We start from the raw sequence: 17,665 nt of genomic DNA on the forward strand, positions 1-17,665 counted from the left end.
ACACACAAACCCCGCACAGAGCTGCGGCTCTGAAGGGCCCTTTGGGGCCTCAGCTCCATTCTGAATGACCCTGACGCCGTTCCCGGGCTCCCTGGTCCCCGATCCCGCTGGGAATCCGGGGAGGTGGGAGCCGAGCCGGCCGGGAGCCCAGCGGGTGTCTCCAGCAGGTGGGGGCCCAGAGCAAGAGAACAGCCCCATGTCACCCTGCGAGGAGCGTGACCCCAGGGCCCCCCGCGGGGCTGGGGGGGCACAGCCGGGACTGCCCCTCCAGCGCCCGGGGAGGGCAGACACGCGGGATTTGGACGGTCGGGACACCCGCTGGCCCCCCAGGAGCGCTCGAGAAGGGTGAGCGGGTTTGGCTTCATCCGTTCAACAGTTTGTGTCAGTTTTCAAGCACCTGAGCATGTTTCTTGGACTGTTTAAGGAAACAGGGTGCAGCCTGCGAAGCCATCCCAGCTGGGCTGCTGCTGCTAACTATACGTGTATTTTCAATTATCAATGCAGGGCTTGGGTTTTGTTTTGCACGGAGCGGACACTGCAGGCTGCTGCGCCATGGGCTCCAACAGCGGCCCCGCCGTACCGGGGCCCTGCTCCGGGTCCCTCCGCGACCTCGGGTCCTGCCGGGGAAACCAAAGGGCCTCGAGCAGCTCTCGGTCTCGTGTTTCCGCAGCGTGAAGAGCCCACCCTGGCGCCTCTGCCCCTCGGGATCCACAGAGAGCTGGAAACCTCACTCACTCCACTCAAACTCAACCAGTGATTTTAGCCGGGAACTCAAACATTAGGTGAAGTCCTTTTCTAACCAAACATTTAATTTCAGCGTTTCATAGGCGAATGATCATGCCTCTGAAGTGCTGAAACATCTCCCCTCCACATTTCCCAAACGAAACTTTGCAGCTTTTGGACTCAAAAGCAGAATTTTCATCAAAGAAAATGATTTTGTTTTAATTTGCAAATGTTTTCCGCAGCCTGCAAATGAAATGAGACACAAAATGGCTGCAGGGGGGTAACGTGGCAAAACCGGCAGCAGAACAATATTCCCGGCTGCCACCTGCCTGGGCCGAGCTTTGCTATTTAAGCCGAGCAGCGACGCCGCGCTGGGCTCCCGGAGCGGCTGGGGACGGCGCCGCGGCCGTGGGGCTCGTGTGCCACACCGCGCCGTAAATCAGCACCAGGGCTGGCGAAACGGCCGCGGCGTGGCCGGACACACTCCCCAGACAGGTGGATAATCCCTGTTTATCTTACCGGCTCCGAGCACGGCGCCGCGCACGTCCCGCTGCGCTCAACGGGGAGGAATCAAACCTCCCGCTCCGGCTCTTTGCCGGGAGAGCGGCAGCAGGAGCAGGATGGAGCGATGGAGCTGCGGGACGCGCCACGAGCAGCCACAGTGACCCCAAACCCCGGGACCTTCCAGGGCCGGATTTTCTGTATCGGAGGAAAGACGCACCCTGGGGCCACGAGGAAGGAGGCGACGCTGCAGCGCTGCGGTGATAACCCTGCGGAAGATCTTTGCTCTCCACGTGAGCCCCAGCAGCCCTATTCGGGGATTAGAGACAAAGCATTACAACGCAGTTTGGGGTATTTAGGTTTCTTTGGGTACGGTGCTACATATAAAACAGGGTAAAGGACGCATCAGCTCATACCCACCTAGAGCCAGAGGCTCTTTCAAGATGCACCAGGGGAAACGAGGCCTCCCCGCTCTGCACGAAACACCTGGCACCAGCGGCACTGGTGAAGGTGAAGGCACCGGCTGCAGCGCTGCCCCCGCGCTGCCCAGATCACCATCACCTGCACAAAGCGGCTCACGCCTCCACTTCAAAGCATCCGCAGCCAGAGCTGCCCGGCCCGCGGGTGCTGCTGGGAACGGCTCCGGGGGCTGCGGGACCCCCGTTCACCCCGGGAACCGTCCCCGAGGCCCCGCGGCACCGCGACGCTCCGAGCCGCGCGGTTCCCCGTGGAAAAGGCTCAGGGTGACCAGCGGGACTTCATTAACTTGGGATGAAATAGTAAATTACGGTCAAAATGAGTAGGGTTTGAATTTAGGTTAGCAGCCCAAGTTTAACCCAAAGGCTTTAATTTAAGCAATTAACCTAAATTACAGCCTTGACTTTGCTGATAATTAAACTGAGATTAGGTAGCACAGGTGAACCGACCCAAGTTAGTAAGTCACACTCTTATTTTGCAAGTAAATGTACTTTTTTGCAAACAAAACACACAGGAGGCACGTGTGAAAACTCCAGCCCAGTCTGACCAAGGGCGCCCAGCACCGCCAAGGGCTCCCCGCTCCGTCCCGCTCGCGGCTGCGTGCACAGAAAGCGCCTCCGATTTCTCACTAAGGGGCTGGAGCTGCCCCGACAGAGCCAGAACTCACGTTCCCGCTCTCTGAGTTATTACCTTGATATCAGTGTGATGTCAGAACCAAACGCGGCCAAGATTCTGCTCCTAGGTTACAACAGGGTGCAGAGGGACCTCCTGCCGCTGGGTCGGGGCCGCGCGTCCCTCTGCTCGGCCTGGGACCAAGGAACAAGAGGGGAAGGGAAGAGCCTTTTGGCACCTGTCTGACCTGGCGATGGACGCTGCCCGGGGGACCCGCCCAGCCGCGGCTCCTTTTGTTTGATCTGGAGGAAAAACTACGGGGCGAGCGGCGAAGGAGGAAGAGGCCGTATCGGAGCCAGTTATCGGCAGCGGAGCAGCAAACCCGCGGCGTGTCTGGAGCCGCAGGTGCAGGGAGACGCTCCGGGAGCTCCCTGGAAACCCCGTGTTGCACCAACAGAGCCGCCCCCCCATCGCCCATACCCCAGACCTGTAGCTGCAGCTCCTGGTGCTCACAGTCCTGCCTTCGGTAATTACCTCTAAATTCCTTCCAGATGAGTGACAACCGCATCACCTCCACCCTGCTGCAAACGTGAAATGGAAAGAAATTAATTTCTTTTCACTCGGTTGGAGGAGCTGCGTTATTACTATTATTAACAAGGGACTCCAACGCAGTTGGCGTATTCTTTAGCCAAAAAAGACAAGTTTCATATGTAAAAAAGGAGCCCGAGGGGGAAAGGGAAAGTACTGACGCATCACGCTGTTAGTAAGCGGGTGGGTTTCAGCACCCTGAGTCAGCTCTGCCCACGCCGGAGCCGGGAACCTCTGCGGGGGCTTCGCGGCCAGGGATCCACTGGGATCCACTGGGAGGGGATCCCTGAGCACGCGGGAACATGGGACAGTGCTGGGGACACGGGGATCCCCCGAACACACGGGAACACGGGACAGTGCTGGGGACATGGGGATCCCCCGAACACACGGGAAAGCGCTGGGGACACGGGGATCCCCTGAACACACGGGAACACGGGACAGTGCTGGGGACATGGGGATCCCCCGAACACACGGGAACACGGGAAAGCGCTGGGGACACGGGGATCCCCCGAACACACGGGAACACGGGACAGTGCTGGGGACACGGGTTCCGAGACGAGCGCGCCCTGGGAGCGACCGCCCGCGGAGCTGCCGCAGCCTCAAAAGCTGCCACCTTGCAGCAGCCTTCCAACGTTTTGTGTCTGTAACATAAACCCAGCACGTTGTGTGGGGGGAAATCAAGTCGTGACGGCTGTCGATCGGAGGGGAAAACCCGCGGGGCGATGGACAACCCGCTGCGTCTCGGGCGCAGAGCTGCCGGCTGCACCCCCCGCCGGTTCCACAGGCGCAAAACCTGCAGGATCCAGCCCTTAAAACGCCACCAAAATGAACCCACGATTGCTATTTACCGCCCCCCCCTGCCCTTTTTGTTTAGAAACTCAACTGCAAACGCTGGAGCGAGGTGCTGGGGAAACAAAGGGACACAGAGAATATCTGGGAGTTTCCTTACCCGGCCACCTTGCGAGACGGGGGAGATGGAAGCACAGATACGCTCCTCGGTATCACGTCATTCCTGGGTATCACGACATTCCTCAGTATCACATCATTCCTCAGTATCACGTTGTTGCTCAATATCAGGTCGTTCCTCCCTATCGCGTTGCTCCCAGCAGCCGCTCGGACGCGCACACAACCCGGGGAAGCTGTTCGGGGGGTTGCGTCTGCAAGTTCACTCTCTTGGGTAAATAAACCAGGCATGAATCATCCTCTCCTGAACACCGCGAAGCACACGAGGGCCACAAACACTCGCTGTCCTGAAAAATGAATTGTTTTTCATGTTTTCCTATTTGACTTGTTAAACCACCAGCCGTGCTGAGCGCACAGCAAAGGGCTGCGCTGGTTCCTGCAGCCGGACCGTGTGCGCGAGCGGGGACCTGGACGCATGGTGCTGACTGAGCCGACTCCATCGCTGGGAAAGTACGGGGTGTTTGTGAACGGGGCGAGGGAGCAGCCCCAGAGCGCCCATTGCCATAGAGCCACCCCGGAGCGCCCATTGCCATAGAGCCACTGCACGCGGAGCAGCCCCAGAGCACCCATTGCCATAGAGCCACCCCGGAGCGCCCATTGCCATAGAGCCACCGCACGCGGAGCAGCCCCAGAGTGCCCATTGCCATAGAGCCACCGCATGCGGAGCAGTCCGGAGTGCCCATTGCTATCGAGCCACCCTGGAGCGCCCATTGCCATAGAGCCACCACACGCGGAGCAGCTCCCGCTCCCACATCCTTCTTCCTATTTTGTCTGTTTGTTTCCGTTCTGTTAAAACACCGACGTCCGAATCCTCACAGCTGAGTTAGTAGCACAACTATTGGTGATAGAGCTCAATGGCAGCTGCCAAAATCCACAGGTGAATGCAGACCTTGTCAAAACATTCCATTTTCATTCATATATATCTATATCTATCTCTACATTCGGGGATGGAAGAAGCCTGCAGAAGCAGTGTTTTCAGAAGAGAGCAGCTCAGGGAGCTGAGCTTGTCTAGGGCTGGAAGCGGAGCCGTTTCTGCGGGTACACTGTGCGGGATGGGGGCAGCACGCAGTGTCTATCACAGCCACCAGGGTAAAGCGCAGGGCTGGCTGTGGAACACGGCCCTGCCCGACAGGGGTTCCTTCCTACGACACCGTAACTCGTTAACACGAACAGAAAAGGGGCAAAACCAATCCCCAGGGATGAAGTTCCGCGGTGCCGGGCGCTGTGAACGGTGTTTTCCTCCGTGCGCAGTGACTCACGGGCCCTCTCCAGCGCTCCGGAGTCTGCCTGGCTCCAGCGCCGGCACGGGGCGACAGTTATTCCCAACAATAGCCCTGTTGCTCAGAACCCGGCTGCATTATTTCAGCAGGGCGTGTGTGCGGAGTGAGTTCACCCTCCAGAATGCTGTTGGACATGCCAAGCTTAATTAATCAGAAAGATGATCCAACCTCATCAAACCCATCCCAGTCTCACAAATGCATAAAAGGGCTCTGGGAGCCCGTGCAGAGCACAGGTTCATCTCTCCTGCTCCCTCCTCCTCCTCCTCGCTCCCGGCCAGCGCCGCCGCTGCTCTGTTCTCAGCATCCGCCCGGCCCCGAGCGCCAGCCATGTCTCGCCAGTCCACCGTCCGCATCCAGAGGGGGAGAAGCGGCTTCAGCGCCGCCTCGGCCATCGTCCCCAACACCTGCCGCACCAGCTTCAGCTCCCGCTCCGTCACCCGCGTCGGCAGCTGCAACGCCGGCAGCGGCTTCGCCAGGGTCGGCGGCGGCTTCGGAAGCAAAAGCCTCTACAACGTGGGGGGATGCAAGAGGATCTCGGTGGCTGGACGGGGCGGCAGCTTCTACGGAGGTTTTGGCGGCGGCTTTGGCTACGGCGCGTTTGGTGGCCCTGGGTTCCCAGCCGGGGGCATCCAAGAAGTGTCCATCAACCAGAGCCTGCTGAAACCCCTCAACCTGGAGATCGACCCCAACATCCAGAGGATCCGAAAGGAGGAGAAGGAACAAATCAAAACCCTCAACAACAAATTCGCCTCCTTCATTGACAAGGTGAGACATGAGCTTCCCTAATCTTATCCTGATTCTTTTTGACGAGGACTCTTTCTTTAGCTGTTTCTGAGCACATAAGCTGCTCAAGGAGGAAAAGACGCGAGGAATGAGCCTGAAGATGCTCGGTCCCCGGAAATCCCAGGGAACGGTACCTGCTGCGTAGCGGTTGCTATGAATTAATCATCCGGTACTCGGGTTCTCCTCCGTGGCCGCCTGACGTTGCGCAGGCAGCGCGGAACACGAGCTCCAGCATCCGTCCCCCCGCAGCCGCCGCGCTCCCTCCGGGCCCTGGGAGCGGCCTCAGAGGGTTAGGTGAGATGCGAGCGGTGCAGAAGGGAACCCCGCGAACTGCAGGAGGGGGATGCAGGCTGCTCGTTCCCCGGGTTTTCCTCCAGGGCACGTGAAGTTATCGCTGCGACAGCAGCACGTTCGGGCTGCTGGTTCAGAACGCAAACCTGGCACTGCCTGCCGCTTCACTGCCTGGTTAATCAGATGCTCGGTTTCTGTTCTGGTCGAGCAGATTTCTGCTCTGATTTCAAGGAAAACGCTGCAGCGTTTGGGGTTTTGTGGGGTGGGGGAGCTGTGCTGCGGGAAGGGAGAAATGGCATCTGACTGTATTTACTGAAAAAACGAGAGCAAAGTGCAAAGCCTGTTGCGCTCTTACCTGATTGTGCAGGCGCTCCTCACAAAACGCAGGTACCGTGTCCTGAGTTAGCAAAGCAATCACGCAGGAAGGTCCGTGGTCACTGCAGAGCGTGTCTGCAGCACTGAGCAGGGTCCCCACAGCCAGGTAGCAACTTGTTTTCTTGTACCAGGTGAGAATTTGGCTACAAAACCAGCTGGGCAGAGAAGTTCCCCTCGGCTGGAGCGCGACGCCCCGTTCGCACGGCGAGCGAGAGCCCCGTCCCATCCAAACACCTTCGGCATATTTCTGCTTGCAGGTCCGATTCCTCGAGCAGCAAAACAAAGTGCTGGAGACCAAGTGGAGCCTGCTGCAGGAGCAGGGGCTCAAAACGGTGAGGAACAACCTGGAGCCGCTCTTCGAGACCTACATCAACAACCTGCGGGTGCAGCTCAACAGCCTGCTGGGCGACAAGGGCCGGCTGGAGGGGGAGCTGCTCAGCACCCAGTACCTGGTGGAGGACTTCAAGAAGAAGTAAGTGCTGCCCTTCCCCGGCCGGCGCCTCCCGCCAGCACCCTGAACCCAAACGGCGAGTCGGGAACACGGGAACCCCCACAGCCAAGGCTGTGACATTTTCTCAAGACAAACCGTAACGAAGTAACAGTGCCAAATGCACAAACATTCAGGGAATAATTTGGAATATGATCAAAGGCTTATTAACTAAATTACCTACCGAGAAAAAGAAATGACACGGCAGGCCTGCGAGTCTCAGGGCAGCTCGCTCCGTCCGCCCGGGACGGGCACGGCGAGCGCGACCGATGGCTACAATAGCAAAAAGAGAACAGACTCTAGAAAACTTGTTGATGTACTTGTTTTGACTAGTTTAGCCCAGGAACACGCGCATGGTCTCTTATTCAGATGCTCTGTAGGAGAAAAGAACATTGTATGCAAAATGCTCTTAAGGAAGTTCATTCCAGCACCCTCAGATCACCCGCCTGCTGCCTGCCCAAACAAATGCTGCTCTGGCTCCCTCCCGCAGGTACGAAGACGAGATCAACAGGCGCACGGTGGCAGAGAACGAGTTCGTGACACTCAAGAAGGTGAGAGCGGATCCCAGCCTAGCACCTGAGCGCTATCTGCAGAGCTCTGGTCTGCTCACGCACAATTCCATCCCTTCGGAGGCCAAACGCTTTTTGCTCCGCGCCTCCTTCCCCGGCCTGTCATTGCAGAGAGCTGCACGCTCCTGGCTTGCTAATAAGAGTTTAAAACACATTCCCTAAATGTCTCGTCCCCCAGGACGTCGATGCTGCCTACATGAACAAGGTGGAGTTACAAGCCAAGGCGGACGCGCTGGTTGAAGAAATCAATTTCCTGAGAGCCCTCTACGAAGCGGTGAGCACAACCCCCGGCTCAGGGCTCCCCTCCCTCCGCTTCTCGGAAAGCCTGTAATTTCTCCCCCCGGGAGATGCTGAATCCTTTCGAGCTCTACCAGGCGTCTGAGCTGCCGCGATAACGATCTGCAGCCTCTCCCAGGTCTGCACGTTCATGGAGGGGATGAAACGGCATCTCCCGGCGGGTGAGCTCACCCGGCCCTGGGCCCTTTGCAGGAGCTCTCGCAGATGCAGACCCAGATCTCGGACACCTCGGTGGTGCTGACCATGGACAACAACCGCAACCTGGACCTGGACGGGATCATCGCGGAGGTGAAGGCGCAGTACGAGGACATCGCCAACCGCAGCCGCGCCGAGGCCGAGTCCTGGTACCAGACCAAGGTGAAGGAACGGGGGGGTTCCCGGGCTCTTATCTTCATGTCTTGTCTTGAACAGATCAAGACCGACTGTTCCAAGAAAACCCTCTCGGGTGCTGCACCGCGCGCTGCAGCTCCGGCTGGGAGGGCCCCGCGCTCCCGGGCACCCGCCTGACCCCAAAACGGGGGGTTTTTCCCTCGGCTGACGGTTCCTCTGCCCCGACAGTACGAGGAGCTGCAGGCTACGGCGGGCAGGCACGGGGACGACCTCCGCAGCACCAAGCAGGAGATCTCCGAGCTCAACCGCCACGTCCAGCGCCTGCGCTCGGAAATCGACAGCGTCAAGAAACAGGTAAAGGGCAGCAAAGCCCGCACTTCTAACCGTTTTACCCCTAGACTTGCAACGGGGAGGAAGGAAAAAGATCAGAGGCAAGTTATGTGAGATCTGCTCAGTTTTGCCCTATTTATCTCAAGAATGGAACTGTCGCTGGTTATGCTGGTGGTGCTGGAATAAAGCCGTGTAGTTTCAGGGCAGGCCAAGAACAAACCTGGGTCTTGTGTGGGGAACCTGAGCAGCGTTTCTCCCCCGCAGTGCGCCAACATGAAGGCGGCCATCGCCGAGGCCGAGGAGCGCGGGGAGCTGGCGCTCAAGGACGCCAAGGGCAAGCTGGCCGAGCTGGAGGACGCGCTGCAGCAGGCCAAGGCCGACCTGGCCCGGCAGCTGCGCGAGTACCAGGAGCTCATGAACGTCAAGCTGGCCCTGGACATCGAGATCGCGACCTACAGGAAGCTGCTGGAGGGCGAGGAGAGCAGGTGGGTGGGGAACACGACCCCTCGAGTCCCGGCTCAAGCACTGGAAACGCTCAGCGGTTTGGAAACGCTCAGCGGTTTGGAAACGCTCGGCGGTTTGGAAACGCCCGGCAGGGCATCGGGGACGGGGGAGGGAAGGTTGTCCCAGCTAACGGACAGCACATCGCACAAAGCGTCCCTGGATCACACCAAGTTTATCTTCTTCTCCCCAAAGGAAACGTACCCTAGATTTTCCCCCCGGTATCAGCAGACGATGATTCCATCATTCTGTGATTTCTCACCCTCTTCCCTTGTCTGTCCCCCCCAGGCTGGCTGGAGACGGCGTCCCAGTGAATATCTGTAAGTCTCTAAGCTCCGCGCAGTTACGTGACTCGAGCGCTGGCGCGTCTCTGCGCCGAGGAGCCAATGCCCACAGAACTGAGAGCTTTCCCTTCTCCTTCTCGCAGCCGTGACCAGGACAACGGTGGGAACGGGCTACGGAGGCGGCAGCAACCTGAGCATGAGCGGGGGAGTGTGCGCCGTGGGGAACGGCTTCGGCTGCGCCGGCGGCCCCGCGGTGGGCAGCGCCGGCCTGGCGGGCGGCAGCAGCTCCAGCGTCAAGTTCGTCTCCACCTCCTCCACCAGAAGGAGTTACAGAAGCTAAAAGTTTCCTTTCCACTCGCCAGAAACCACCGTAGCGCTGGTCCCTCGCCGGAGCAGAGCGGGGCCAGCGCGGGGCCGCCCCGCCCCCCCTTGGGAACGCTCCCCCCGCCGCGTTGTCGGGCTCGCGCCGCACGGGGCTCTGCTGCCCAACGCCAGTCCCGCTGCTTTACATTCGCAACTTGCTTGTCACAGCTCAGCAGTTTTTTGGCCGGATTTTGTATATAAAACGTGTCCCATGACTGTTTGTCTCTCTTCACTTTCTGGTGTTTGTCTAATAAAAATGCATATGTAATTTATTCTATTGCGTGGACCTTTTAATTAAAGATGGGGAACAACAAATGCAAATGCAGATAACAAGCACTCTTGCCAAGACGCTGCCCGGTTAAAGGCGCAGATCTCTGCTCCTCACTCCCATTTCCCGACCGCGTCCAGCGGCAGCCGGAGCACACGGGCACAGCGCGGCTCCGAGGGAGCGCGGAACATCATGCCCGTGCTCCCCCCGCTGTAAAACACCCGAAGCCAAACCCGGGGCACACCGGGCAGGAGCCGGCACGGGAAACGGCCTCGGATCCAGCAGCCTGGGCTCCGGGGCACAGGGGCCAGGGCCAAGGTGTCGTGTCCCCGCACAGACTCCTGACAATAGGGAACTAATTACCGGGGGAGACAGAGCCACCGCCCGACCTGTTCAGGTGATCAGCCACCTCCGAAGGCCTCTGACCGCGCCCGGCTCACCTGAGCGCCGGTGCCGGCAGCGAATGGCAGCCGGGGCGGTTGAGCGCTCCCCCCCGCTCCGAGCGCCGGCCACGCGGGTTCAGGGGTTATCTGGGCTCTTGATGCCGATATTCCGCCTCCTTCGCTGTCAGTGGAGGGCCAGGTCCACGTGCGTTCACACGCTCCGTTGAACGCGATGTCGCCCACCCAACAGCTACAAATAACATCCAAGGACAGGATACCTGTTGGAAAAGGAAAGATTTCAAGATCCACTGTTCTCAGTCCCAGAACACACTGGAGACAAGACCTTGTTTAGGGAGGCTGGAGAAGAAGCAGGAGGCGCAGCAGTTTCAGACGTGGTTCTGGCTAATCGGGAGAAATTAACCGAGAAGGAAAAGCTGGCTGGGAGCCCCGAGCGCCAGAGCCCACCGGCAGGTGCCATCGGGAGAAACGTCCCAACCCTCGCCCCGTGTGCCTGACGAGCTCCAGGGACGGCAGAGAACAGAGGGCAACGGGCAGCGCCCGGTGACACGCTCGGCTCAGGTTTTCCTTCAGACCAGCGGTTTCCCATCGTTTCCGCTGCCCAAACACACCCTCCAAGCAGCGGATGCGCCCCTCGCCGCCGACGGGCCCGCGGGACGGATGCGGCAACACCTGGGTCATAAAACTGAGATTACAAAGCCCTTCGTCTGGCACGGGAAAGGCTGGGCCCACAACATTTGCTCTCCCAGGGCATCGCTTTTTAAGCAAAATACACAAAGCCACCCTGGCAAAGGTCCGTGTGTCTGTACGTGCGCAGCGCACAGACGTCCGGTCACCGCGGACGTCACCTCTGCACCCCGTCCCAACGGGCGAGTTCCAGAGCCACGGCCTGGGGCTGGCACTGCAGCGGCACAGGACGGTCCTCGTCAGCTCCAGCACGGCCGCATTAAAACCTCAGGCACAATGGAACGGAAGGTGCTTGCACTCAGGAGCTGGGATTTGCAATGCATGGAGGGAACCGATTGCTAATTGCTACCCGTAATGTTTTTACAGAGCTCTTTAGGACAGACTTAGCCGTAAGCCTGAGCTTTCTTGCACAGCTTAGCCACAGAAGCTCCTCTCCTGAGAAGTGCTGCTCGCTGTAACTTCACCGGAGAACGCACCGCGGGACTGGCCCCGGCGCTGTGCGGGTGAAGAGCACGGGGACCGTCTGTGACCCGCGGCCCAAGGCTGGACCCCAGCCCAGGGTCTGTGACCCGCGGCCCAAGGCTGGACCCCAGCCCAGGGTCTGTGACCCGCGGCCCAAGGCTGGACCCCAGGCCCAGGGTCTGTGACCCGCGGCCCAAGGCTGGACCCCAGCCCAGGGTCTGTGACCCGCGGCCCACGGCTGGACCCCAGGCCCAGGGTCTGTGACCCACGGCCCAAGGCTGGACCCCAGCCCGGGGTTTCTTGTGCATAAGAGATCTGGGGGGAAACCAAGAGGCGTGGGGAGGGCAGCCTGGGAACGGGCTTCACCCCGCGAGTCAGGAAACAGCTCGAAACCTGCGAAGGGGAAGCTGTGAGAACTCGCCAGCTCAGGTTTAGTGTCGTCACGGCCAACGGTATCTCCCTCTGGTCACTCTGGTATTTCATCACTTCTCGGCAGCCTGAATCAGAATGAAACGTAGACACTTTTCGCATAAAGGTCTGAAAATGCCATTTATAAAATTACCCTCCACGTATTTTCTGCTCCCCAGCTGGTTTTTGACAGCTGATGGTTTAAAAGTTCCGCTAAAGCCCCATCGCCCCTGTGCCTTTCCCTCCATCTCCCTTCTCCCTTCTCCACCAGTCCTGGTTTAAACGACTCCTGCTTGGGCCTGAGAACAGAGTCCAGATGTCTGGCGAGCTGCGGCGCTGCCCGCTGGGCTCGCCCCGAACCGCAGCAGCAGGAACAGAGACCCGCGAGGGCAGCGCCGGGAGCGGCGCCTTTGCGCAAGGGCACTGACCAACCCGTGAAACAGGGATGAGCGAGCGCTTGCCCAACGTGGGAACCATCCGCCTGCGGAGGAGAAAGCAGGAGGGGGCCAGGGGCGGGCAGGAGCATTTAGTGTTTTCTCAGATTATTTCGACAGCCAGATCGTGACTGTCACTAAAAAAATGCAACTCCTGCAGTTTGCGAGTGCTTCACCGGTGCTCGCGGTGAACTCGGCGCCCGCGCGGCCGGGTGTGCCGAGCCCGGTTCATCCGCAGGATGAGCAGCGCGGACCCATCCCCGGCTCGGGGAGGTATAAAGGGCCGGTCCCAGCCCGGGGAGCACAACTCCACTGCTGCTTCGCCCTTCCTGCCGCTCTCCCCGCTCCCACCGCTGCCATGTCTCGCCTGTGCGCCGCGAGGAACCAGAGCAAAGCCGGCTTCAGCGCCGCTTCTGCCTTCACCCCGAGCGCCGGCAGCACCGGCTTCTGCGCAGGGTCCGTGTCCCAAGGCGCAAGCTGCAGCACGGCCGGGTACGGGAGGTTTGCCGCAGGGTTTGGAAGCAGGAGCCTCTACAGTCTCGGGGGATGCCGGAGGATCGCGGTGGCTGCGAGAGGCGGCGGCTTCTACGGACCTGCAGCTGGAGGCGCTGCGGCGTCCTGTGCTTTTGGTGGCGCAGCTGCCGGTGCCTTCGGGTTTGGCGGTGCCGTGGGCGGCCCTGCGTTCCCCGCCGTCCCTGCCCGGGGCATCCAAGCCGTCTCCATCAACCAGAGCCTGCTGAAACCCCTCGACCTGGAGATCGACCCCACCATCCAGAGCATCCGAAAGGAGGAGAAGGACCAGATTCAAACCCTCAACAACAAATTCGCCTCTTTCATCGACAAGGTGAGACATCTCTTGGCTATGCCGTGTTGATTCCTCGGTGGGCTGGCACAAAGAAGGGCAATTACATCTTTCTCAGCAGTTTTGCTGCTCTTGTCCTGTAATTTACAGCATCAGCAGCTTGGGAATAAAAGCTGAGGGGTTCCAGCTCTGAGCCCATTCAGCCCTCACGCTGGTGCTGAGAGGAGAGCAGCCAACGGGGAAATGGTGCCAGAGCACGAGAGGAAGCAGAGTTTGCACACAGAGCAGGAATGTGAACGCCAGATGTGCAACACCTGTGTAAAGAGTCCTCGCAGGATTGTACTTTGCCTCTCTAAGGAAAACCATCCTAAAGTGCCTGTTTCTGAACCATCCTTCCCTACCCAGGTCCGATTCCTTGAGCAACAAAACAAGGTCCTGGAGACCAAGTGGGCCCTTCTGCAAGAACAGGGGAACAAAACGGTCGGGAACAACATCGAGCCCCTTTTTGAGACCTACAGCAGCACCCTGAGCAGGCAGCTGGCCGGTCTGCTGGCGGAGCGGCACGGCCTGGCGGCGGAGCTGAGCGCGGCGCAGAGCCTGGCCGAGGAGCTCAAGGGCAAGTAAGTCTGGCCGTCTGCGCCCCGTTGCAATGAGCCCTTCCTGCTGATCGCATCTCCTGAGTAAGGCCCAGGTCAAGCTTAATAGGAGACACATTCAGCCTCACCTCCCCATGGCTGAAAGTCACAGGGAGAAAACTGTAATGCTCAGGGACCAAGGCACCCAACTGTACACAGAAAAACATCAGAGCAGGTCGTGAAAATACAAACTAACCTTGTCCGAGCCCAGAGTGCCCGTGCGTCTCCATCCCGCAGGTACGAAGAGGAGACCAACAAGCGCACAGCTGCCGAGAGCGAGTTTGTGCTCCTGACGAAGGTGGGTGCCCAGGCTGCGGAACAGAAGCGCCGTCGCCAGCTCTGCCTCGGCGTGACCCGTTGGCTTCGTGGTGTTTCCCGCAGGAGGTGGACGCTGCCCACGCCAACAGGACGGAGCTGCAGGCCCGGCTGGACTCGCTTGTGGACGAGATACATTTCCTCAGAGCCCTCTATGAAGCCGTAAGCACCAGCACTTGCACCCTCCTCCGGTTCCCAATGCCTTCCTTTCCCACCTTGGATGCTCAGGACTGATTATTCCCCACTCTGTTGCACTGAATAATTCAGTGCTTTCCCCTTTCCGCCTGCTGTTCTAACCCTGCCTGAAACCGGCTTGGAAAAATCCCTTTATCCACCCAGATTTAGCCTCTAACTTGGGCGTTTCCTCCCTCCGCGCGACACTCGTGTCTCGGGCCTCACGGAACCGCGCGCTGTCCGCAGGAGCTGTCGCAGCTGCGGAGCCAGATCTCGGACACCTCGGTGGTGCTGAGCATGGACAACAGCCGCAGCCTGGACCTGGACGGGGTCGTCGCCGAGGTGAAGGCGCAGTACGAGGACGTCGCCAAGCGCAGCCGCGCCGAGGCCGAGGCCTGGTACCAGAACAGGGTGAGCACCGGGCGGGCTCCGCAACGGGAACCCGCACTCCCTCCCCTACACCCCGAGGGAAAGCGGGTCCCGCTGTGATTTGTATAACCCAGGATATCTTCGGATTTAATCATCCTATAAAGTTTGGAAGTGCCAGTTTTGGGTAGAGAATAAATGCACGTTTCTGAGTGCAAACACCCACGTCCCCCCGTCCCGCCTGGCTCCAGACCCCACGCATTTCCCTCTCCCTGACAGTACGAGGAGCTGCAGGCTGCGGCGGGCAGGCACGGGGACGACCTCCGCAGCACCAAGCGGGAGATCTCCGAGCTCAACCGCCACGCCCAGCGCCTGCGCTCGGAAATCGACAGCGTCAAGAAACAGGTAAAGGGCAGCGAAACGCCCGAGACGAACCCCGAGCGCGGTCTGACCTCCGGGCGCGCAGCCAGCGCCAGGGAGGGGAACAAGGGCATCTCAGGGAGTTCTGCTGGGATGAACAGGGCAGCACTTCTATCAGTGCAGCAGCATCACTGAGAGTAACTTCACACGACACCAGTAAACCTAAGGAGATGTGAAGAGGGGTGGAAATGCAGGCTGGGACCTGGCCCAGGACTTGGATCAGTTCAATGATCCTTAAGATCACACCTAGAGACATTAACCCAAATTCTTCTCGTGTAGACCGGGCACCACAACCTCAGGGTGCACAGAGTGGTCTGTGCTCTGGATGGGGAAGGCAACCGCTGTTTTCCCCGCAGTGCTCCGGTTTGGAGGCGGCCGTCGCGGACGCCGAGCAGCGCGGCGAGCTGGCGCTCAAGGACGCCAGGGCCAAGCTGGCGGAGCTGGAGGCCGCGCTGCAGCAGGCCAAGGCCGAGCTGGCCCGGCAGCTGCGCGAGTACCAGGAGCTCATGAACGTCAAGCTGGCCCTGGACATCGAGATCGCGACCTACAGGAAGCTGCTGGAGGGCGAGGAGAGCAGGTGGGGCACCTCCCATCCCTGTTCCCAGCGCTGTCACGGACCCTTGGCGGGTTTAGAAGAGGCCCCAGGGCTCCCACGTTCCCAAGCCTCTTTAACGGCAAGCGATTGCCCATGAAGACAACTGGGAAATTCACCTTTTGTGCAAACTTTCCACTAAAAACATTCCAAGGAAACTCTCCTGCCTTTCAAGCAGCTCCTGCGCACGGGTTCTCCTCGAACCCTTACTGTGCCATTTTGCTCCCCACAGGCTCTCTGGAGAAGCTGCCAGCGCAGTCAATATCTGTAAGTAACTTGTAAAGGGACTCCGGTGCCGGTGCGCGTGTCCCCGGGCTCCGGGCCCGCCGCCCGCGCCCCCCTGCACAGGGTGCCTTCCTCCCGCAGCCGTGACCAGAACGGCCGCAGGAGCCGGTTACGGAGCCGGGAGCTGTCTGAACCTCGGCGGCGGCAGCGGCCTCGGAGACGGAATCTGTGCCGCAGGAGCCGGTGGACAAGGCGCCGCCAGGTCCTGCGTGGTCGGTGGAAGCAGCTCCAGCGTTACACACGTCTCCACCACCTCTGCAAGCAAGCGGTGCCACTAAAGCCGGACACCAGCACCGCGGCGAGTCTCCGCGTGTGTTGTGTGCAGTCCTCACCCTGTTACTTGTGCCAGATTTGGAAGTCAGAGCTGTCTGTCCGTATTTATATAAAACATCTCATGCTCCTGTTTGTTGTCTCTGAAATCCTCATTTCCCAGGGTTCACCTAATAAAAGGCTCGTGGAGTTAATTCTGTCGCATCCTGCTTTTAATTCCCATTTCCAGGAGTGGTTGGCACAGCACAGCAGAGCCGAAGGTAAACAGGGGCCAGACACGGACGAGCTGAGACCTTTCCCCCCTCCGCACCCCCGGACGCCTCATACCCAACAGGAACACGGATGTTCTGTTAGAGTAGTGTGGGCCAAGTGATTTCAGCATCAGCATCTTCCACAGGACGGGCAAACACCTACTGCTCCTGGCAGGCACTGGAGGAAACACCCTCTGTCTCCATCCCCGGGTGCTGCAGCCCCGCCTCTCCACGCCCAGACCCCTGCAGTCTTTCAAGGTTTAACGTGACAAGTCATTCAAGGAAATAAATCTGTTTTTTCCCCAAGAAAGCAAGAATTTCAGCTCACGCTGTTCCGAACACGCACGAGGCACACAGACTAATAAAATGCCATCGCTGCCATAGTTAGAAATGGAAGAGACCCATTAAACCCCAACCTCAACCTCTTTGGGATTGATAACGTCCTCAGGCCCGGGTTGGGATGCAGATGGAGCCCCTGGGGGAAGGAAGGGCCGGTGCCCTCAGCTCCTCGCTCTCAGGCTCTCAGGAGCTGCTGCTCCCTCGCTCACCCGCTCCCGAAGAACACGCGTGAAGCGCGAGCGCTGCCGTGCCCTCGAGGGAGCGACGGCGCCCGCGCCGCCCGGAGCGCAGCGCTGCTCTGCCCCGGCTCCGCGGAACCTGCGCTTCTCACCTTCGCTTATTGTAAACGCTGGGGATCCCAAAGTCTTCCTAACGCTTCGCTCTTCTGAGTCAAACACTAATCCACATGGCAACAGCAATTAGAAATCAGACATATGCCAAATTAATTTTCCCCTTCTATGTGGCTAAGAGCTTAGAGACCCACAAATCTATACTCGGGCTGGGACTTAATGGAAATGATTTTCAGGGTTGGATATTCCTGATGTGAAGAAATCTTCCCCCGTGAAAGGGCCATGAAAGGCTGATGTTTCATGAGCTGCACGGACTCCTGCCTTTGAACTCCTGCCTTTCATCTGCCCGTTTAATGGTTTCGCTGGAGCCGGCATCGCTCCGCGGCCAGCGCTGCTCTGCAGCCCTTCCCAGGAGCAGGACCCAGCGCCGCTGCGCGTCCCCGCCCTGGTGTCCCCTGCCCAGGCCACTGTCCCCTGCCCAGGCCACTGTCCCCAGGCCCCGCGGGACAGCC

General features: G+C 59.5%; 2 protein-coding genes across 2 annotated transcripts; both read left to right on the plus strand.

The window, feature by feature from the left end:
* Positions 1-5,471: 5,471 nt before the first annotated feature.
* Positions 5,472-9,731, plus strand: LOC309450627 (keratin, type II cytoskeletal 75-like; the record flags this gene model as incomplete). Its single annotated transcript, XM_082073635.1, has 9 exons — positions 5,472-5,909; positions 6,851-7,065; positions 7,571-7,631; positions 7,828-7,923; positions 8,139-8,303; positions 8,505-8,630; positions 8,871-9,091; positions 9,396-9,427; positions 9,535-9,731. The coding sequence occupies 9 exons, from the start codon at positions 5,472-5,474 to the stop codon at positions 9,729-9,731; spliced, it is 1,551 nt and encodes a 516-aa protein (XP_081929761.1).
* Positions 9,732-12,772: 3,041 nt separating this feature from the next.
* On the plus strand, positions 12,773-16,281 carry LOC309450670 (keratin, type II cytoskeletal 75-like; the record flags this gene model as incomplete). The annotated part of the gene is made up of 9 exons (XM_082073694.1): positions 12,773-13,258; positions 13,622-13,836; positions 14,089-14,149; positions 14,233-14,328; positions 14,587-14,751; positions 14,986-15,111; positions 15,483-15,703; positions 15,951-15,985; positions 16,085-16,281. The coding sequence occupies 9 exons, from the start codon at positions 12,773-12,775 to the stop codon at positions 16,279-16,281; spliced, it is 1,602 nt and encodes a 533-aa protein (XP_081929820.1).
* Between the last annotated feature and the right edge of the window lie 1,384 nt (positions 16,282-17,665).

Source organism: Streptopelia decaocto (assembly GCF_964273445.1).
Source record: "Streptopelia decaocto genome assembly, chromosome: 27".
Classification (NCBI taxonomy): domain Eukaryota; kingdom Metazoa; phylum Chordata; class Aves; order Columbiformes; family Columbidae; genus Streptopelia; species Streptopelia decaocto.